Below are 23,022 nucleotides of genomic sequence, written 5' to 3'. Positions count from 1 at the left end.
TATTGGGCTTTATGGACGTGTGACATCATTGGCAGCCAATCAGGAGGTGCTTCAGGGCTGAGTTTAAAAGCTATTTCATAATATATTTATATTCAGTGCAGATATTTCGGGCCTTCAGTAGCATTCATTTTGTCGCAGAGTCCATGTGTCAATATGGCTTAAAAAAAAAAAGGTATGAAAATAACATGCTAGCTCTTAGGTTTTTTTTGTAATGCAGCTGGGTGGTGAAATGCTGTAGAAAGCGTAGCTGGGATGCTGGAAAGCAGTTATTGTGGAACCGATTTTCTTCCTCCAGCAGCAGTAATGCTGCAAGCCCATCTTGGGCAATTGTTCTGTGCTCCTTGTGTTGCTGCTCCTGCTTAAGCAGCCAGACCTGCAAATACTTCCCAAGCTGCTCTGGCTTGCCAAGAACAAAAATGCAAGACAATCTGCAGAAATCGAGCACGTGCAGAGCCACCCTGGCAGCCGGGCTCAGCTCCGCAGCGCTGCCGTCACCCTCACGGCTCAGCCCAGGCCCCCTCGCGCCCAGCCCTGGTGGGCCCTTTGCCTTTGCTTGGTCCCACACAGACTTTTAGCTGTCACAACTTGACCATATTGATGGAGGGCTCTTTCCTGATTGCGTCTCTTCCAGAAAAGTCTGGTTAGTCCATTCCAACTGCTGCACTGTTCCTGCTTAACTCTTGCATTTCCAGAGCGCCCCCTGCATTGGGACCATATGTGACTGTAAAACCAAAATACTATGATCATTCTTACAGTCTTGAAATTATTTTTGGTAATAGTTGTAGCTTCTAGAAAACCCTATTTTTTTATATAAAAAAGAAATGGGACCTCAGTGGTGGGACTATACATTTTTTTTTTTTTTTTTTTTTTTTTTTTAGTTTGGGCTGATTCATTTCCCAGTTAGGCACAGTGGCTGTGCTCATGTCAAGCTGCTAAAATCTCTATTCACATATGTTCCACGACAGGCCTGTAAAGTGTACATGTGCGGTGCTGACTCCTTCATCCTGTTGGGATCCCAAAGAGTTTATCTGCTCCTGATCAAAAAGATTTTGAAGAAGCTTTTCAGATGCTAGCTGTATCTCTAGCATGCTGTTCACAAATGATTTAGAAAATGAGGCATACAATGAGATGAGAAAGCTTGTTGACACAGTTATTTTGAGATCACAGAAGTGAACGCCAACTGCAGAGAGTGTAGACAGACTGCAACATTGAGAGACTGGGTGGAAAAACTTGTAGCCAAAACGAAATGTCGATAATACAAGGTGATGCAAATAGGGGTGACGTGAGTGAGCCCTGCATGGTGTTGGTCTCTGAACAAGCATCACAGACTCATGAAAGCCTTCAGGTCACAGGTCAGTAGCAAGCAGGAAAGAAAATTGCATGTTAGGAATTATTAAGAGAAGTACAAAGAAAGAAAATAAAAACCTTGTACCACTGTAAATCCATGGCTTCATCTTCAGTACTGACTGAAGTTCTGGTCCTGTTGCAGCAAAACTAGCAAAGGCACCTGGAACTGGAGTTTGGAACCACCTGTCTTTGAGAAGCAGCTAAGCAGACTAGGATTTCAGTCTTCTCTTTTCCACACTAAAGAAGGATTCATTAGAGTTTTTTAAAATCTAAAATTGCATGAGGCAGCAAGTAGAAATTATTATCAAGAAAACTAATTTTTTTTTTCATGTAATATATCACTGAAGTTTGGAACTCAATGTTGTCGTTGTATATGAGAGATTTACATATGTTGATCAGACAAAGTCATTTAGCAAAGTTACCTTTCTGTTTCTGAGATCCTCTATGCTGCAAATTCCTGTAGGTTAGGAGAGTATTCAGAGCAGCAATGCAGCATATTTGCCCTGTTTTTATACCCTAAGCATCAGCTGTTGGTCTCAGCTGGAGATGAGTTACTGAGCTTTGATTTGACAGTGTATGCATGCTGGCTATTCCTGTGTCTGTGGACAGATTTCTTATACTACTGTAGAACAGCATCATAGCTGCTGACTAGAGGTTGACGTACAAGCCAAACCTCATTGATCTTTGTTTCCTTCTGTATTACTCTTGGAAACTGAGTGTAATTTTCCATCTGCTATGACTTGTGGGTGGATCAGTTTCACTGTCTGAATGCCTTCTCATTGAGCATTAGAATACCGTATATTTTGTCAGGCTAAATTTAATGCTACTGTATGCTTGCCGTATTTTTGGTATCTGCTGGATTGCCCAAGGTGCTGTGTGCTTTCATTTCCCATTGCCTTAAATGGAAACACAGGAAATGTAGGACCAAGACCTATCTGTTTTAATACTTTTCCTTTATGAATATTTTTTTTTTTGCATGAATCTCCTGAAATTCAAAAAGGATAAGCACTATATCCTGTACTTGGGATGGACTGACACCCTGCTGTGGTACAAGATAGGGACTGACTGGGTGTAGAGCAGCTTTGCTGAAAAAGACCCAGGGATCTTTTCAGACAGTAGGCTAAGCATGAGTTAGCAGTTTACCGCCAACCAGCTTTATTGGGCAATGTCAACATGAACGTGACCAGTGATTGAGGGAAGTGATTATTCTCTTTATTTGGCATTTCTTAAAATCCACCTCGAATACCAAGTTTAGTTTTGGGAGCCTCAGTATAAGAAAGATGTTGATAAACTTGACTGAGCTCTGGAGAGGGCCACAAAGATACTGGGGCTGGAGCACCCAGTCAGTGAAAAGAATCTAAGACAGCTGACTTTATTCAGCCTGAAGAAGAGAAACATTACTGGGAGCTAATAGCAGCCTTCCAGTGCATAAGAAGTTACTAAGAAGATAAAGCTAAGTTCTTTGGTGAGGTGCATAGCAGGTGAAGAGGAGACAGTGGTCATAAATTGCACTGGGGGGTTCTGACAACTTGTTCGATGCTGCTGGAACTACTGTAATAAAATGGGTGAGTTTACATACAAAGTTTCATACTGATTAGTTGCCCCCATTTTACAGATAATAGAGCTGAAGTACAGTAACAGTAAAGGCTCTTATTTAGTCATGTAGACAACAACCAGATGCCTTTCTAGTATGAGCTTGAGCTCAGTCATGTTGCACATTCATACTGTCTGATTGCTTTTTTATCGTCTTAGACAAGGAGTCAAAAGGTTATTTTGTATTATGGCAATATTGAAACAGAGAGCCAGCTTGGGAAGCAGGCTCTTTCCTTGACTTGGCTACTGCAACAGACTCAGAGTGAATCATTCACCAAGGAAAGGAGGGTGAACTCCTTGTGTTTTGTTGTCTCTCTTTGGTCAATCTATTTTTTTATTAGCTTTATCTGATTCTCATTATAATTACAGACTCCCTTCTGGATATAATGATACCTCATGCTTCAGATAGATGGTATTGTTTTTGTTTGCTTTTGTCTATGATATTACTCCAGAAAGTGAAAGCAGTTTGAGTTTTTCCTTGGGGACTTCAGCTGCTGTTCCATGTGCAAGAGGCTCCAAATGTTTAAATGTCTGAGATGATTTCTATGTTGGTTTGAATTGATTGCAAAGGGACCTATAATTTGAGGTTATTACTATTCTAGTATTGTATGTGCTTGACTCAGACACCGTATTAATAAAGAAAAAAGTGCTCATAAGTCTCAAACTGACAGCTTTGGAGTCTGCTGTTTATGGCTTAACCCACTGCTGCAGAAAGACTGAGAGATGGGATTGGAACTTTATTTGAGAATCCCTAGCCCTCTACTTTAGCACTTGTGGGGAAAAAGCAATCTAACATCTGTGGATGTAAATTTCAGTCCCCTAGGAACTGGAATGAAACAGTTGGCAAGTGATACATTAGTGAGTAACGAATAAATTAATGTTGAGTATTGGACATGAGTAACAGACATAGATAGTACTGTTGGACTTTGCACGTTTTGTTTGAAGTGCCACTGGATAGTATGAGTACAGCTCTGCTTTTTTTTTTTTCCTTTTAATTTATAATTTAACTTGTGCAAGAAGGCAGAAAACCTACTTAACCAAAACCTACATAACCAAAACCTACATAACCCTAATACCACATGGGGATTCCTCAGCAGTTAGGGAATGGAATAAATAGCCTGGAAGTGCTGAGTTTAAAGCCCAAGGTTAACACGATTAAGACCACAGACAGAGTTCAAGTAATTTATTGCTTCTGTGCCTCTGTTACAATTACTGAATAACAGAAGTTAGAAACAACTTTCAGAGGTCATCAGGTCCGGTTCCCTACTGAAAGCAAGGTCATCTTTGCAGTTAGATTAGGCTTTCCAGGGTCTTGACCAGTCAAGTTTTGAGCATCTCTGCGGATGGAGATTTTACGACCTCTCTGGGCACCTGTTCCAGTCTTTGAGTACTTCATCAACTGTAATCTTTTGCATATGTCTGATTGGTATTTCTCTTTCTGCAACTCATATGAATTGTGTGTAGTTTTTTTGCTGTGTTCTTCTGAGTCAAGTCCAGCTCTGTTTTCTCTTTAAGTAACTCTGTCTTCATCTATTAGATAGTTGAAGACATCAACTGTATTGCACTTCTCTTCCTCAGGCTGAGGAAACAGGCTGTCTTAACCTCTCATCAAAATATATGTGCTCCAGCCCCCAAGCATCTTGATCGTCCTCTGCTGGACTTGGTCCAAGTATGTCAGTGCAGTAAATCCTTTATGAACTGGGGAGTCCAAAACCAGACACAGTACTCTGTATTCAGTCTCGCAGGTACTAGATAGTTCGGAGTGATTGCTTCCCTAAGTCTGTTGGTTGTGCTTTTACTCACACCAGTATGCCATTAGTTCTCATCACTGCCGAAACACCCCGTTGATTCTGGTTCAGCTTGTTGCCTGTGAGGGCTCCTGTACTTTTTTCTCCAAAGCTGCTTTCTAGCCAGCTGTTAACTGGGTTAGGTATCAATTATTTGACCTAATTAGATCTATGCTGTCTCTCTTCAATCACATTCTTTTGTTTGAAGTGTTGGGTGTGGAGTCCCAAAGGATTTGCTCCATATTTTCTTGGGGAATGAGGTACGGCTAAGCATCCTGTAGTTCCCCATATCTTCCTCCTTGACCTTCTTGAAGATGAGGATGACATTTGGCTTTTTTCCAGTCATCAAGAACCTTCTCTGATTGCCCTGACCTTTAAGATGACAGACAGCAGCCTTACAGTGATGTGAACCAGCAACTTACACATCCTCAAATACATCCGTTTGGTCCAGTACACCTGTGGGTTTTTCGCTTGCTTGTTGTTTTTACCAGTTTGATGTAAGAGTCTCTATTTGGATCTGCCCTGTCTTACACACCTCCTTAGACTGTGCCTCTAGAGAGGAACTTGGGAATTCTGGGGGCAGACCTGGCATTAAATCCCACAACAAAGAATGTATTGAGTTATCTCATTAGTAAAATGAGCATACTTGTGTTAGAAGGATATTGTGAAGATCAGATGTCCAGTTTCTGCCTTTTGTGCTCCTGCAGATAGAAATGTTTGGTATTATTGTCACTATTTATCTTAGTTTGCCTCATTCTTTCTTTCAGTCCTGCTCCCTTTTGGCTTTCCTGAAGATTAATACATGAGGAGCAGCCCCAAATGTATCCCCGCTTCTTGTTGAGAAATAAATTGAGAGAGTGAGAGTGCTGAAACCAGAGCAAACTGCCTCATAGATGCAGACTGTCAGACCAATCACAAATCGCAACAACAAAACAAATCCAGACTTTCTTTTTTTTTTAAGGACATGCTCCTTCTGGCAACAGTATATAGGGAAAATGATTATATTAGTGAGAGACTAGATTCATCACTGAAGGGAAGAAAGACTGGTGGATAACATGCCTCAGCACAAGATCTCAGACTGTACAGTTCGAACACGACTTGCTGTGAGGTTCTTCAGAACTGTTGCATCTCTTCTCTGTCTCACGCTGTCTTAGCAAAAGCCTCTGCGTCCTGTTTTTTTAGACAGCTAATAAAGCTTTAAAGCCTTCACAGTAATCCCGTGGACTTGAAGGAAAAAGGAGAAAGTAAGATTGCTTTCAAACAGAATCCTGTAGCATGAATTTACTGAGGTCGGTACTGGAAAGTTTTGTGGGTGCTGTGGTGAGGTCAGATGTCCAGCTCTGCTGACTTCAGCTCACGACAGGTGCAGGTCCCAGAGTCAGAATAGATTTTTGTATTTTCTCAGGAAGAACATTCTGCAATTTATGTTCCTAGCCAAGGTGTGTTCTCGGCTTAAAGAATCATAGATAAATTTCTTAACCTTGCTGACATAGTAAAAGAAGCTGGGCACGTCAAGTTGAGAATGAAGTCCAATTCTTGCAAGTCATACAGGGTAAAGACTATAAGTATAAATTGGGGGGATAAGCATAAAGTGGGCTCTGAGGCTTGTGTTCTGAAAATTGGAGTGGTTTGACACTACTGTTGGCCTCCCTTTCAGAAGCTGCTCTCTTGAAGAGAAGATGAGAATTTACACCCATAACCTAGCTTTTGCAATTAATAGTTTTGGCACCTTAGCACAAACCCACCTATCTTCTGTGACTCCAGGTAGTGTGCCAGACTGAACTAGGATGGCTGCGATGCGGCAACATACTTCCTTCTGCTGAGCCTGAGAGAAAAATAACCTCTGGGAGAGGAGTGGGGAGGACAGCTGTAGGCAGTGAAGTTTTAAACCAGTGCTGCAGGATCTGCCAGAATTCCTCTGTCAGTCCTGATTTAAATCCGGGCTCTGCCATGACTTGCTGTCTGTCTGTCATCCAACCTTTCTGTCTTGGTTTCCCAAGGTGTAACAGTGTTTGACTAGTTTGTAAGGCTATTGTTAGGATTAATCTTCGATCTATTTTGAAGTCACTAATTAAAAGGTGATTCCTTGACACTGGTTAAGCAACTTTGAGAAGCTTTAAGAAGCTTCTGAGAAGCTTTGTTAGTTAGCTAAGGATAACCCATAGCACTGTTTTTACACTGCTTGTTTCTTCACATTCGTGTAGATGACGTGTGACGTTGTATTTTCACTGGAGCGTTTTACTCAGCACGCGCTATAGAAGAACTGAGCTCATTTGTCTTGGCACAGTGGGATTGCTAGCCCCACAAACGGGAGATAAGAATTACCGTGGAAGCCATCCAAAACAAAAGAGGTCTCTGATGTGGCAGCAGTGCACGTCAGACCCCCCTCTCCTCTGTTAAAAATGTCCTTATTAAATTATTTTCTTGGTACATAGCGAGTGTTTAACGGATGATAGTATGCCTGAGAACAGAACTGTAGATTATCTCATGTTTAAATATATATGGATTTAAGGTTCAAAAGAAGTCCAAAGACATTAAGCAATTTTGATGGTGGCTTGACTTACTTTTTTGTTAAGAGGAGCTGCAGGAGAGAAAACTTCTTTCAGGCAGTATGAGATATTTGGACAATATTATAGCAAACTATGTGATTAATGCAGTGGAAATGTTGGGCAATGAAATGACTTTCTGGTTTAGAAAAAATCAGATGTATAGTAGGTCAAATGTCAGTGCATTTACATAACTGGCTGGTAACAGCCCTTTCCGATGGGTGCAGACAGTTCGGCTGGGTGATGCGAGGCCTTTTCAAACTCTGACCCACTTTCACAGACTGTTCCATCCTCAGTCCCAATTCAGAGTGATTCCTTCTGAGAAGAACGTGCAGGTGAGGATTTGTTGTGCTCAGCATCAGAGCTGATGTGTGAAAAATATTGTGACTATTTCATAATTTTCCCAAAAGTATCTCACAAGGGGCCACTAGCACTGTACTAGATGGATTGGCAATAATCAGAACAAGACTGGTTAGAAGAGTCAAAGTTGCTAGTTTTTTATTCTTAAGTATTTTTTGATGTTGAACTTTAAATCTATTTTAGTTGGAATTGAAAATATTTTACCATTGTTGTATACAATTGTACAAAAATTTAAGATTGATAGGGACCCAAATCAACATTTTTGAAATTTTGCTGGAAAATTTTGGCCTTTTAATTAAAATGAGGATGTTTGCCTGATTTTGGAGCCACCAAAAAACAGCTTTCAGTTTTTGCCTGGTTTTGATCATTCCTACAGTCTACATATCGATCTTAATACCCCTGAGAATGACCAAATCTGGAAAATAATTTTTGCCAGACAGGCAAGAATCAACTCTTATCTTTAATAGCAGAGTTTAAATTGCTGCTGCAGGTTCTGTAGAGAAGTGCTCCTTGAGCTGCGCTCTAGGAAGCTTTAGAGGTCCTTCACTGGAAGCTAACAGCAGCAAATATGTTTATTGGTGTCAAGGGAAAGGTGTTAGTGCTGCTTCAGGTGGTGGGCAGCAGATGTACGATAAATGGCTTCAGGAGCTGCGGAGACATGAATAGCACTGTCGGCAAAGTCAGCATCACGGCCCAGCAGTGTGGACATAATATTTTATTTTCATAGTTTTGAAGAGGCAGAACTGACCAGGAGCTCAGCTCAGGTGGATGAGGAATAGCTACTCCAGTACAGCGATTGTTAATAAATCCGTGTGAGTTGAACTACCAGGGCTTTAAATTGGGTAGCCTTAAAGGAGGGTTTTTGTTTGCTTGCTTGCTTGTTTCTTTATTTTTTTAAAGGGTAGGGTGGTGTGTGTAATCTGGCATGATTGCTGTATTTTCTTCAAAGTAAGAATGGAAGTTCAAGTTACTGGCTAAGTTTCCAGAAATTCAGCATGTGAAAGGTTAACTTCTTTTTTTCTGTGGGAAGTAATATCCCTCCTCGTTTTCTTAGGTAATCTGCTATTTTCTGTCTGTGAAAATAGCTCAATGTTTTAGCTGATAATGATCAGGCACACTGCAAAAGCCCGGATAAACATACTGTTTGGAATAGGGTCAGAAATCTTCACAGTGATGCCGCAGCTTTCTGCTGGCGCCCTTGCTGGCTGTGGCAGTGCCCCTGCACCCCAAGAAGACCCCGCGTCCTGTGCTTGCCCGGCTGCTTTTGTGATGGGCTCCCAGACGATGGGCTCTGTTCCTGCTCTGTCTGGAGGTACAGAGGGAAAGAGCCAGGGACAGATGGATGAATTGTCTTGCTGGGCTGGGCTCACGGCCCCTCAGGGGTGGATGCCCTACATCTGCCTTAGAAAAGCACTACCAAAGTGGATTACTGGAATATCTTTTAGATACTTAAATGGAAAGGCAACAATTTTCTGTGTCCACATCAGGATTCTTGCAGCTCTTGCCTTCAGTGTAAGGTTGCTGTGCAGGAGCTGAGGCAGGCTGACTGAAGGCTGCCTATGAAAATGAAGCGAAGTGAGCCGACACATTCAGCCCAGCATTTGTATTTTTTCTTCAACAGAATGTGGAATCTGCCTGTGAATTAAACTGTTTCCCGGAGGTGATATAATCTCTAAGTGATCACCTTTTGACCCAACTTTGCCGTTCTGATGCTAGGTTGCAGTTGGCAGAGTAACCACAAAGCTCTTAAATGGGTCATTTTTGTACTACTCTCATGTCTTTTGCTCTCTCAGCTGGGGGCTTGCCTTTTAGGGGCTTCAAACTGATTTTCTCAAGGGGTGCTTTTAGTGCCGTAGATAGTATGTCACACAACTTGTCTCCCTGGATGACTGGGCTGCCTGTCGAAGAGTAACGCGCTGAAGTCTCTGGAGCTGCCACCAGAAGTTTTAATCTTTCAGGCATGATTGTACATGCCATTTCAGTTAGTTGCCTGCAAGTGCAGAATTACTGTGTGCACTTTATTTTTCAAAAGCACTCTCAAGTGCTTTAATCTTTTCATTTCTAGTATTTCATCTAGCTTCATCTAAACCTGTTATTCTTCCTTTGAAATGCTAAATTCCTCTGTAATTTCTTTATTCCTTATTTCCTCAGTTTATTCACTCATTGTTGGATCTTTAAGTTAACGGCTTCCACATTTGGGAGAAAACCTGCAGTGGTATGAGGCATCCCAACAGAGCTCTGTTTCCTGCTCATGTTTCACTGACTTTCCTACTTGTCAGCTTCCTTTTCCTTGTTAGAAACTCCAAGGCAGTTGCAGATTGGGCTGCAATGATGCCTAGATTTAGATAGATATGTGTGCTTTGTATTTCGTGTTGCTATAGGCTGTGTTTTCTAAGGGAACTTCATTGGGGTTCAGTAGTGCTGGATACCATTCTGTGATGCTAAAACGTGTATTGGCTTGAAATACCTGATGTCGTAAATGTTCAGTTTTGAAATGTTGAGCGAGCTTACTGCTAGTGACAGGTGTAAGGCTTACAGCTCTCTGTCAGTACTGCTGCTGTAATTCAGGTGCAGTGCAAAGCTGCTGGACTGTGCTCAGCTGTCTCAGACCTGACCTGAGACAAGTTAGCGGAGAAATAAGGATTTGTGTATCAGCACGCAGTAGGTGCCATAGGCGTTCACAGAGGCCAGTGAGATGACAGCACCTTGTCCTGAGGCCTTTATAGCCTGGATTAGACATAAACACGGCTTATGGCCACCTGGCCTTCAGCAAACTGCTGTTGTAGGCACTGCCACCAGCGGTTTTATTTTATGGTATGGATGCCATCCTAATGAGAGCACCAACTTTCTAAGAACCATAATCCGGCCTGTATTAGATTGTGACAAACACGAATCAAATGATCTGGAGGTGAAAAGCCATTTGTTGGCACTTAAGCCTTTATTTTTTTATGACTTTAATAGGCTTTGGAATTTCAAGCCACCCCCTCTCCTCCCGTCTTTCTTTTCCCCTCCTTAGCTTGCAACTGTATTGCTTTTTCTTTAAGCTTCAAAGCAGCCTGACCACAAAGGAATTATTTCATCTTCAGTCTGTGTGATGTGTGCAGCATAGATTCCCTGTGCCCTTGTCTTTTAACCCTGTATGGCATTTGTACCATCGTGAAGGAAAGCTTTTCTCAGAGCTATTCCTTGTAAAGTGTTGTCAGGTTGTAGGGATTGGTATCTTTGCCTCTCATTTACTATTGAGAGTCCATGCATCTTAGTACTGCACTGTGAACGCAGATTGTTACAGCTTGTTTTTTCCTCTCCTTTCTGTTTTGCAGACATGAACCTAGTTACTAGTAGTACTACATGATCGATTCAGATTCTTTATCTTCTCTTACTCAGTGGTTTTGACTGGCTGCTGATTTTAAATCTTAGGTAGAAGAAAATTGATTGCCTTCTACATTAAAGATTCTAGAATTCTACCCATTAAAAGGAGCCTATCTCCTTCTGCTTGGGTCTGCACATAAAAACCGCAAAACTACATGCGTCTGTTGATGGTTTGCACTGTGTTTCTCTCCCATAGCAAGGTTGGTATATTCTAATATCTGGCAAGTGCCCTCCAAGAACGTGGTCTTGTTCTCCTAGATGTGCAAACGGAGAGTTTGTCAGCAGAACCCCAGTCATCCAGACCGCTTTGACAATGACAGCAGAGCAATGCAGCTTAGGTACCTGGCTCCTAGGTTGTTACATAAATTAATATTTCCTTCTTAAATCATGCCTAGATGTATTTGGAGAGACAGCATCTGTTCCCGTGAATTAACAGTGGAATATCAAGAAATTTATGTAAACAGAATTGAAACAGCTTGGAACACATAACTGAAAATTAAATACAGATAAATGTGAAGATTACATATACCTAGTAAACTGTTTTATGGAAATATACATTACATTTAGAGCCTGAAGACCTTTAGCTTTTTGGAAGGTTAGGTTCTTAATTTGCCATTGAGACTGCGATTTTAGCTAGAGGTTTGAATAGTTGCACTGTAGAAATATTATTTGATCCTCCTCAGTACAGGATTAATCAATTATTTGAATTCTTCAAAAACCCCACAAGCAAAACTAAATCCCTCTCTATATTTCTTTAGTCAGTCTTTTCCAGTGTTACTAACTAATTTGCATTTTCTGTGCTTTAAAACTGATTTCCCCTGTGTTCTACTCTATTTTTAACTGTTCAATATTAATCCAGCTAAGGTGATTGCTAAGCTAAGTCTATAGAATCAGGTGTGAAAACAAACAACTTTACATTTTCAGAATTGTTTACAGAGCCAGTTTTCTTGTATTGGAAAATAACGTTAATTATGAGATGCTGCAGGTTTTTTTTTCCCCCATCTCTCTTGTAAAAGAGATCAAGAACACACACGCAAATATAGGTGATCAAGAAGCCACACACACATATATATATCGTCACCTGTATTTAGGAGTAAGATTCATTTTCGCCATTGTTCATATGGAATGCACCTGGTTTGAAGTTACTAGCTAGAGGTCCCTCATCTTTTCACAGCATTATGGATTCCCAAGATATGTATTGCAAAAGCAGGAGATTAAATGAACAAAAAATGAACAAAAACATTTGTAACTTTACCACCAGTTCCTGATGCTCTTAACTGTTTTAGAGTAACACATTTTGAAAGAAAGCTGCTCCCCACCCCACCCCCACCCCCCCAAAAAAAAAAGTATTTGGCATAAAGGAACAAACATACTAAAGCTAGTTTTCTGAGGAATTTAACTTCCCCCAGTGCTAAAATTTCAATGTACTATTTAAGTATTGTAGTTACAACAGTCTGTGGTTAAATATGCATTCTAGGATGCAGGGTGCAAAATCGAAGTAATCACCAGCATATTCTTGTGCCAGAGCAAGTAGAGAACTCATTTTAAAAACAGACAAAACCACAACTTTCTAATGTTGTATATGAAGTATAGTATCCTTCGTGAAGTAAAGCAAAATACAGAGTGGAAGGCTTTTTGTTTGTTTTTGAATTGCAGCTTTAAACAATTAGCTTTAACACTAAAGGAAAAGGATGTTGCGAGATACGGTTTGCAAACATGGTTCATCATGAAGTCATTTTCCATTTGGAGCCTACCATGTCTTTTGCCAGAGCACACTAAGTAGTATTTTTGTATTCAAGCAATTTCAAAACCTGTACCTACCTGTACAGTGAGGTAACGGTTGACAGCAGGGTACCTGCTCTCCATTCTTTTGATTGACATTCATGCAAGCTACTAAAGGTTTAATCAAGCCACTTCATCATCCACATCTTCTCCTTCATTTGGTGCACAGAATGCAACTCCAGCGCATATACTTACTCTGAAGAATCCCTCAAGGTATTATTTCCTGTTATTTAACAATAAGATTAATTTCTGTCCTGTTCTTGTTTCAGAGTCGTCCTCCATCAGTGGCACACTCCTATGATCTGCCAAAACTCTACAGAACTGAAGACTATTTTCCTATGAACTATGTAGGTACCAAATACCCAAACCACTAATTTGTGTCTCCCAACAGCTTTTTAGGAAAGGCTGGGTTTGTTCTTATGGCTCATGCTTCTTTCTAATGACAAAGTAACCATTACATGTCAGATCTTTGTTTAGTATTTCTGTGGGAAGTTAAAGCTTTCCAATCGTACTGTGGCCATACAGACATTTATTCTAAGATTTGGTCACAGTAGTTTGCGCTATAAGCTTACTAAATCAGCAAAGAAAATACACAAAAACTTACTTTGTTTACCCTCACATTTTTATAACTAAAATGATCAGAAGGTTGAAGAGTGTGCTCGTATAGCACGCTAAAAGTATCAATACAATTTGTTAATACTGCCAGCTTCACAAATGTTCGGGTTTTACAGGAAAGCATAAAATCAATATCAGAATTTAAAAATTCAATAAATCACACATGGCTGGAGCTTCCAGCACTCTTCTTCAAATGAGGGATAGGGTTTTAAAAGCTGTTGTGTAACGTAAGTTGAATGGTATGAATAAACTTTCTGCAAAGTTATTATGGACCTTTGGATGTGCCATTTTGTAACGAAGATTCTATTTAACCAGCACCAGAAGGAGAACAACATCCCACCCGTAGCTTTTTTTTTTTTTTTTTTGACTGCAAAATACGTCTAGGACAACCAAAAATACCCCACTCGCTTGTCTGAATAGAAAACACTAGAGATGGTTATATACTTAGTTTAGAAGATACTCGTCTTCCTTATACACAGAAAATCTCACTATGGCAACAATAAGGGGGTATTGGCTGAGATGGTAGATTGCTTCTGGAAAATAAACAATTTTAGATGATTGGCTTTGCATATAGTACAATTTGGAGAAATAGAAATAAATGCTCTTTAATGGAGGATCCAATGTAAATACTGGAAAAGGAGAGAAAAAAAAAGGGAAAAAAATCTTATGGTGAAAGTAAAGCTACATGGCTTTGAGTAACCATGGAGACCAATGCTTTTCTGATGCAGAAACAAATGAACTCAACCTTTTCATATTTATTAGTGGAACTGATGATGAAAGATAAAGTTGAATTAAAATATAAAGCAATAGACAGACCTAGTCAATGTCTCTGCCACTGCAATGCAGGTTATTGAAATGGATTATTACAAATGAACTGGTATTACAGAGAGGAAAATTAATTATGAAGGTAACAAAATAAATACTCTAATTATACCAACCCATTTATCCAAATAGCAGCAACTTTATTATCAGAAGTGAAGAGACAGTACAGACAGCGTACTCCTGACATTTTTTTTTGGTTCTGATGAAAAATTGAAATAAACTTATTTTAGTAGTGTTTGTAATATATGTACTACAAAACGGATTGCTGTATTAGTGGATATTTGAAATTACTGATTTCTTGGTGATAATGATAGAAAGTTAGCATAAAAATACTGGGCAAATATTCAGGTTTCTGTCTTGTCAAAGTGTCAAGCATTAATTGGCAAGTTCTTGCAGAAATGTTTCAGCCGGACAGAGGATGGCAGTGTTAAATGTCACTTGTTCAGTACGATTAAGAGCTTGTGAAGTACAACTTCAATGCAGATATTTCTGGAACATCGTGTAAAAGATTTTGACTGAATACAAATGCTACTGTAGATAAAATGTTAATTCACAGTACCCGAAGGAAAATGCTGAGATCAAGTGTGACATTAGTGTATGGTGCTGCTGGTAGAAAACTAGTTTAGCCAAAGCTGTCTCTCTGTCACTGCTGGAAAATAACTGTTTAGGTTGGATGAAAGCTTGTGTTCTGTAACCATGCTTCAAGGAGGGAGGGGGAAGGGATGGAAGCAGAGGAGTGTAGTAAAGAACTGGGAAAAGTGTCCTTGTTGAAGCAGTACGTGTCAGCTGCGGGTCAGTGCAGTAAATGATGGTCCAAAATTACTGTTATTACAAACGCATAGAAATAGATTGTGTCATATAAAAATGCAGCTACCCCTAACGATCTCAGGCTGTCCTCACCTGTCTCAGGCATTTGTCAAAAGTCAAATTACCAGGCCACACTTAGATATTTTGTTGTGCAAAGCTGTCTTGTGTCTAGAAACAATGTGTATGGTAATGTCCTCCTGCTTCCTCACACAGTTAAACCTTCAGATTTCAGATAACATGTTCAGGATGGAAACAAAGTTAACTTTGCTTCAATTCAGGTAAACTGGCTGATGCAAATTATTTAGCAAATTCTTAAGTTAATGATCTTTCTGCTATATTGTGCTGGCCAAAGCCTGGACACAGACTAGTGCTTTCAAGGTCTTCTGCTGAAGACAGCAGACTTAATGGGTCAGCTTGAGCTGGCTACTCTGCACGCACAGCTGGCATGTTGCTGGAGTTCTGCTAAGGAACTTTAGTAAGGTATGTAAACATTGGGTAACTTCCACATCACACAACTATAATAGTGCGATAACGTAAAATTACACAAACTGGATTTAAGGTTTCTCTAGTTTTATTGGGCTGTTCCTCTTCTGCTTTTTGACTTCCTCAAAAATAAAATGTGTGGCTTGCCTCAAATCTAGAAAGGAATTCTTGCCTAGACTAATACTAAGATTTTTAAAGTAACTTGTTTGAAATACTCTGTCTAATCTAAAACTGAAACAACCCCTATCCTTAACACTTCTGGTAAGTACCATTTTTATGCAAGACCTTCCATCACTACATAAAATTGTATTTCTTATCAATGGCATTTTCTGACAAATAAAACACTTCTAACGACTTCATATTTCAGTCTCACTATTCACTGACTACAACCAGAGCTCAGACTTTGGAAATTCGGCCTTAACTGTAAACTTCACCACTGTGAAGTAACCTTGACGGATACTGAGACAAATATGATGCAGAGTCATAAAGTGATTTTTACGTAACAGATAAAGGTTGCTGTACTACCATTTAAGAGTTTTTGTGTGTTTGTTTTTTTTTAAGTTTTATTTAACCTCTTAGAGCCTAGGTGAAATGACACACAACACATTCTGAAATGTTATGTATTCAGACAGTCCCTTGTGAAACAGGAACACAACCAAGTATTCTCATCAGGGAACAGCCTTTTCTGGGACTTCAAAGAGTTGGTGTTGCTGGAAAAGAAATGCCACCTAACTGACATCTATAAAGAATAGATGTTAAGTAGTAAAGTCTCATTTGACTTACTGAAAAGTTATTTTCAATAAAATAGATTATAAAGCCTGCTAACAAAACGAGAGTTGAGGCTCTTGTTTTCTCTTAAGGCAGAGAAGCTCCAGGAGGAGCTCGTCCGCTGATGTAAACATCAAAACCATTTTTCCTGTATTGTTCCTAAAACTTCTTAACACTTTAGTGTATCAGTAGGACCCAGTCCAACATCCACACCTCTCAGTTAAAAAAGCAGTATGAAAGCCTTCTGTGAAGGGGTAAGAAAGATCCAAAAGCAAAGCTAAATCATCTTCAGCTAAAGGTAACTGTTTTCAGACACAAATAACAACAAAAAAGGAATACTCTTTCCAAAGAATGTCAGCAGCACAAGTTAGTTGCAGAACAGGAGAACATACAAATATTTTGGTATTTGGATTATACAGTGGCTTGTTTGTTATAGTAGTGGAAAGTACAGTTTATACTTACCCAAAATTGCTACAGGAATGTATACATTTCTAAAAATCTCTGTGAAACAGTTTTGCTATTTAAAATGCTGAACAAAACTATTTCCTCCTTTGTAACATTCATGAAAGTTTCACAGGTAAACTTAATTATTGTTAAGAAAGTAATTTGTTATTTTATTAGACATATGCCTAAATCAGGCTCATTGCTCTGCTTAACAATAGCTTTGTTCTCAACACAATTAAATTCCCTTCTGTAACTGATTATCTCAGTAAAGTTTTGGGTATGTAGCTGTCTTGTATTGCACACTTGCCAAAATGACCAAATCAATAATAAATCTTTAACTGATTTTTATGTTTTTAAGTATTCAAATTACTTTTTCTTCAAATCCAAAAAAAAAGGCTGTAGCTTGCAAGGCATGTTCTTTTGTGTTTAAATAGTAAGTATTCAGATAGTATTCCCTATCATGTACCCTGAATGCACAGTGCTTCAGAGGGAGAAACTTTTTAATATGTGAAAGTGATCTTCAATAGTATGTAAAGGGATGAAAAATGCAAGTAATTCATAGACTGTTTCTCAAGGATGCAGAATTACAACCACTGTAACTTTATTTATAAAGTAGTGTTCTAGAATGCTAAAGACAAATTCAGACAAAGTTAGTTTTGTGGGATTTTTCAATGTCCTTGAAGAGATCAGTCTATCCAGTAAGAAAATACTATACATACATGCTCCTGCAGAGCTGTGGAGCACTTTTTGGACAAGGGAAAAAAAAGTAGCACTCTGGGATTTACCAAACAGGCATGTGGCACTTGCATGTAATAAAGCAAATATTTACATTAAGCACAATACAGCAATTTATTTAGATGCTTAAATGAAGAATACAAAGGGAAATAAAGATCACAAAATTATACATACTACAACAGTGTGTCATATATTAGATGGTATAAATGAATACAACACCTTGTTGGTGTTAACTAAAGATAAAACTAAATATCCAAAACACAGCACTTTTGTTTCAGTGTGCTGCTTCAACACAATACACTTTTATACAGATCTAAAAGGTGTCAAAATTAGTAGCTGCAAACTTGTTTCTTGCATGTGATTTTTCTTTTTTAGCTTAAAAGATTTCAGAAAATGGCTCTGAAATACGTTTATCATCAGTTGTAATGTCAAGGATATTCAGAACAAGAAAATTCTATAATACAATAGAGTCCAGATATATTTTATGTTGCTGGCCTCTGTTTTTGAGATTGTACAAGGTTATGTGCAAAAACTAAGTTTGTCAAAATTCATACTATAGCAGTTTCAAGCTTTTGCTAGGTAAACTAGATACAGCATTTATTACACAGCAGGGCAACACTAAAAAAGAGAAACAAATCTATGATGGGTACACAAGAACAATTTCATAAGCTTCACTTGAATAGGTCTAAAAGACTGTACAAATATACATTTCAACTATTCAGAATGATACATGAAAAAAATCAATTTCCCCATAGTCTACTATACACGTTGAACTGGTAGTTTGTATGTTGGCCCTACACTACCATGTGAAAAAGGGTAATGTTTAAAAAGACATACAACTGAACATGTACAAGAGTGAAATAAATGTTGAAAATGCAGATAAAACAAACCTCTGCTTTTCTCTGTGTGCATTCTGGAGCCACCAGCTTATCTGTTTTCACATTAAGTTACCGTGCTCGTCCCAGCAGGTATTCTCAAGCAAGATTAGCCAACAACATCCTTACATAACCACTGGAGTAACAGCGGCCTCAAACACCACTCACCATGACCTAGCACTTGAGAGGCAGTACCAGTTAGAATTTAAGCTTAGCAGTCATACTGAAATGAAAGTGTTTAGACAGTTGTAGAGTGGCCATTACTGACACTTCTGCATCAAGCAGCTTATGCTTGCTGGCTACTCAGCTCCACACCAGTTAAGCTGCTGTGAATCGGTTCTGCTACCCCGTCAGTCACACTGTCAAACTGATCTCCATCCTCACTGTCAATTGTGCTATTCTGCCATTCCATCTGCTGATTTGACAAGCTCTCCTCAATCTCTGATGCGTTTTTCCATTGCGACTGGTCCTTAGACCAAAACTCTTCTACTTTTCCATAGGAACGATTCTTCCACTTTGACTGTTCTTCATCACTTTCAGATCCACCCTCTTTTGTCTCAACAGTTGGTTTACTGCTACCAGCATCTTCACTTTGGGAGGATTCATCTGTCCACACCTCTGGTTTTACTTCTGATGTATTATCTTCAAAATCTGAAACCTGCTGAGAACCAGGCCCACTTTCAGACTGTGAAGCTCCATCTTTCCATTCAACAGCATCATCTTGCTCATCCTGATCACCTTCGCTATCTGAAATATCACCCACCAGTTTTGTTGGCTCTTCAGCAGAAATCTCTTCGTATTTAGAGCTGTCCTCTTGTTTTTGATCAGACTTCTCTGGAGACTGTAAAGTATTTTCTTCAATGATTTCCTTGGATATGCTGTCATCTGGGTTCTCCACTGTGCTATCAGAAGAGGCTTTCCCACCAATGTCAGAAATATGTGGACCAAACGGACTACCGCTTTCATTGTATTCCTCTTCTATATTCTCATAGCTGTCTGAGGAACTTTCATTGTCTTTTTCTATGTTTATTTTTTTGTCAACAGTCTTACTAACATTGACTCTGGAATTCTTTTCATCGTGATTTTCAAACAGCCATTCAGCATCAAAATCCATTTCATGTTTAACTTTGTTTAGTTCTTTCATGTTGAAACCAAGCAACACACCAGGTTTATATTTTTCACAATCTCTAACACATTTCTTCCTTTTGTTGCTAAAGTGAGACGCGATATCAGACTTCCAGAGCCACAAACTGGCAGCCAGCTTTTCAATCTCTCTCCTAGTGGGATATGGTTGCTTATTAAAATACTTTGTGAGAAATGTTTTCCTGGCTTCGTAGGAATCATCTTCATGACCCTTGGGGTCCAATGCTAGAACTACAGGTTCTTCAGGCTTCTCCTCAAAGGCAGAGGGGGAGTCGTCATCATCCATTTTCCTTCTCTTCATTAGGGAGAATTCCATGTGTTCGTAAGTACGTTTTACAGGTGCTACAGCTGGAGACTGGCTTAGCCGAGATGACGAAGTACCTTTGTCCTGGCCATTCTGAGTCTTCCCAACACCTCTGCAGTGAACAAGGTGCAGCGTTATAGTTGAGGCAGTCATGTTACTGGTATATACACCAAGGCAATGAATGCATTTGTAGGTTAGCTTTTTCTCAACTGGATGAACTGTCTGAATAACTTGATGCCTCTCTCGTAAATGATGTGCAAGTGCATCAGAGATGGGTCCTTTTAGGATTGAAAAGCACAGAGGACAGAGAGTTTTCCCTACGTCTTTTTTGTAGGGAACTGCTGCTTGTGGGGAACTTTTTACAGGTACGTCAGACTTCTCTTGGATTTTCGGCTGTGGTTTGGGAGGAACAGGGGGAGTATTCTGAGCATGGTAAGCTACAGATTCAGCAGGAGCATCTCTCAAGTTGTAGGTGGTTACAAGTAGATGTATGTTTGTGTGACTGCCCTGCTGCAGTGTCAAATCAAATGTCAGAGTAGAATCAGTCTTAGGTCCCATTTCTTCATCAACATGAACCATTCGCATATGAGCAGCCATCTTTTCAACATCATTGAAGGTCGACCGGCAATACGGACAAGACAGACCATGTATTAGCATATGATTAAGCAACGTATCAGTGGGTAAATAGCGATTACAGTATAGACATTTGCTAGTGAAATTGTGTATTTTCATTATATAGTTAGCTACTGCAGGCACCTTTTCAGCCTTGTGCTCCTTTTCAAAGTGGACACTATACACGTTTTCAGGAAACAGCTCATTACAGATTGTACAGATTTTCCACTTTTGTGTGGATGATGTATTGACAGCAGAAGGACCTGTAGCAGCTACAGGAGATTTTGAGCCAGACTGACCTAATACTCTTGAAGCTGCCTGTGACTGAGATAATGATGTTTGTTTCAACTGAGCTGATGAAAGAGAGGATGAATTGGCAGACTGAAGAGAGTATCTTGCTGAGGCCTGTGATCTCTGTTCCCCTCCAAGAGTGTAAGGCCTTCCATTGCCACTTGAAAACTGTTTCATTGTTTGAGACTGCTGTGAAAGAGAAACTGGTGCATTACCACTTAAGTTTAGCCTCCCCCCTGGCTGACCAACGTAACTTGGCGGTACTGATTTGACTCCGTAATTGTTTTGCTGTAGGTGAACATTTGACATCATATTCACTCCTGCAGAATTTAACGTAGGCTTTGGTATAGTGAGTCTGTTCATCATCTGTTGGGATGAAAGAGATCGAACACTTCCAGGGGAAAGGGGACCCATCCTCTGAGGGAGTCCCATAGGCTTTTTATCCTGTGGTTTTGGAGCTATTAGCATTAAAGGTTTTGACCTTGGAACCACTACGTTAGTGTGACCTATCATTGCAGTTACCTGATATCCTATACGTTCGTGGTCTTCGATAACATGCTGTACTAAAGCTTCGTATGATTTCGGCATAAAAAGGCATCGTTTGCAGTGAATACTACCCTCCTCCCGGGTACTGGAACTTAATGGAACTGCACCATTGAGCGACTTTTCACCTCCCTTTGCTACGTAAGGAGCAGCTACGTGCTGAAAATGTTCCCTGTAAATGTGCTTTCTAACTATTTCATACAGAGGATCTCGGTAAGTGCACTTCTTACAGTAATAAACAGCTTGTTCTACACTGTCAGCCTGCTTAGGTTTAAGGCTATCATGTTTGCTTTTATCTTTAAAAGTGCTGATGCCTCCACTCGGTGTATTGGCATTTGGAGCATGAAATATTTTAATGTGCGTTTCCAAAGTCTTTTTGTCCGCATTGAAAGTACAGTAAGGACAATTAAGGAGAATCCGATTTTCAAAGTCTTCACTATGAACATTCCGGAAGTGGCTTTTGTATGCTGAAAAGAACTTCGAGGAAAATGGACATGCACTGCAGCAAAAGGGCTTTGTCCGATAGTCCTTAAAACAAACAACAAAGCAGAAACTGAATATGGAAAAGCAGTTTTTAGAAACAGAATTTCTGTGAATTTCTCTAAACAACTATAGTCTCACAACCTACTGCAATCACCTCAAAAATTTAGATTTATTCCCTGCAATTTTGGGCCTAGAGATGAGGCCAAGTTCATCATCTGAATATACATGAGGTGGTAAGTGCCAGTTTAAAAGTCCCTCAAGAGTTTAACCATAAACTCAGCATGCAAGGCTAGATCATAAACATCTTTCTCCTCCAGTCAACAGAAGCTGCATTCCCTGCAGCTGAGCATGAACAAGTTCACCATAATCTCGTTTTTTGGGGGGAAAAGGAAAGCACGATTATTGGAGCAGAATGAGACAGTATCAAGAAGACCTGAGTTACTTCCCATCAAAATCTGCTAAACATTCATAGATGTACGAGATATAAAACATTAGCTAGTTCAGTGTCTTTATCTATTACAAACTGTAAGATGAAACACACTCTTCAAAACTTATTTTTGGTGTACAAATAGAGTTAAGCTAAGTTATGTACTAAGGCCACACAAGCCCTTAAAGCAACCATACCTTTTCATTCTGATCAAAGCACAATCCTGAACTCTAAAACAATCTTGGATGGGGGGGAAGGAAAAAAAAAGGGATATTTGAAAGTTCCATACTTGCCTACTTTCCCTGCTCCCTCAATCTTTGTTATATTTAACACGTTGCTGATGCAGTTCTTGTCATCTGTTGTAACAGGAACTAAAACTGCACTGGCCTCAGATAGCCACAAGCAATCTGACATTTCAGATGAGTTAAGATATGAAATTCACATAGTTACAAACATTCGTCATGTGTGTCAAACATGTTACACACAGATGATTTAAAGTAGCTAGAGCTGTAGGCTTCCTTTGTGTAAGTAGGAATATATGCTTCTGTCCACCTTCTGAAGCCTCACATCTGGTAGGCTGGAGACGAGATACAAAAACTAAAACACTGTCTCCTTTTATATTAAGGTTCTTATTCTGGAATTAAGTAGAAAAAAAGCACAACATCAGTGTATTTTATGGAACACAGTAATAAAGGGCTATTTTTAGACCAACACCACCACTAGAAATCCATCATAATATGGTTTCCCATTTCCTGTAACAAACAATACCCGGTCTTTTCAGATGCTGAAGAAAGGGCTTATTTTATAGAGATTTCTCACCTTCTCCCTGTTCTGTAAATGCTGGCATTACTCTATATTGCACCATTGGTAGAGGCTATTGCAATCC

The 23,022-nt window shown here is 39.6% G+C and overlaps 2 protein-coding genes across 7 annotated transcripts in view; one reads left to right on the top strand and one right to left on the bottom strand.

Moving 5' to 3' along the window:
• Positions 1 to 13,664, top strand: part of BCAS4 (breast carcinoma amplified sequence 4) — a 40,723-nt gene extending 27,059 nt beyond the window's left edge. The window contains exon 5 of the mRNA XM_035548065.2: positions 13,054 to 13,664. Coding sequence (XP_035403958.1) covers positions 13,054 to 13,158 — 105 coding nt within the window. The 3' untranslated portion in view covers positions 13,159 to 13,664. The remainder of the gene's footprint in view (positions 1 to 13,053) is intronic.
• Positions 13,665 to 17,290: 3,626 nt separating this feature from the next.
• Positions 17,291 to 23,022, bottom strand: part of ADNP (activity dependent neuroprotector homeobox) — a 31,834-nt gene continuing 26,102 nt past the window's right edge. For 4 of the 6 annotated variants that reach the window (XM_035548046.2, XM_035548045.2, XM_035548048.2 and 1 more), the window contains one exon: positions 17,291 to 21,754. In XM_035548046.2, coding sequence (XP_035403939.1) covers positions 18,620 to 21,754 — 3,135 coding nt within the window. In that variant the 3' untranslated portion in view covers positions 17,291 to 18,619. The remainder of the gene's footprint in view (positions 21,755 to 23,022) is intronic. The other 2 variants (XM_050713974.1, XM_050713973.1) reach the window with 1 other exon arrangement.

The sequence above is a fragment of the Cygnus atratus genome, chromosome 16 (assembly GCF_013377495.2).
Source record: "Cygnus atratus isolate AKBS03 ecotype Queensland, Australia chromosome 16, CAtr_DNAZoo_HiC_assembly, whole genome shotgun sequence".
Taxonomy (NCBI): Eukaryota; Metazoa; Chordata; class Aves; order Anseriformes; family Anatidae; genus Cygnus; species Cygnus atratus.
The sequence above is the reverse complement of the archived record's forward strand: the minus strand, read 5'-3'. Positions and strand labels throughout refer to the sequence as shown.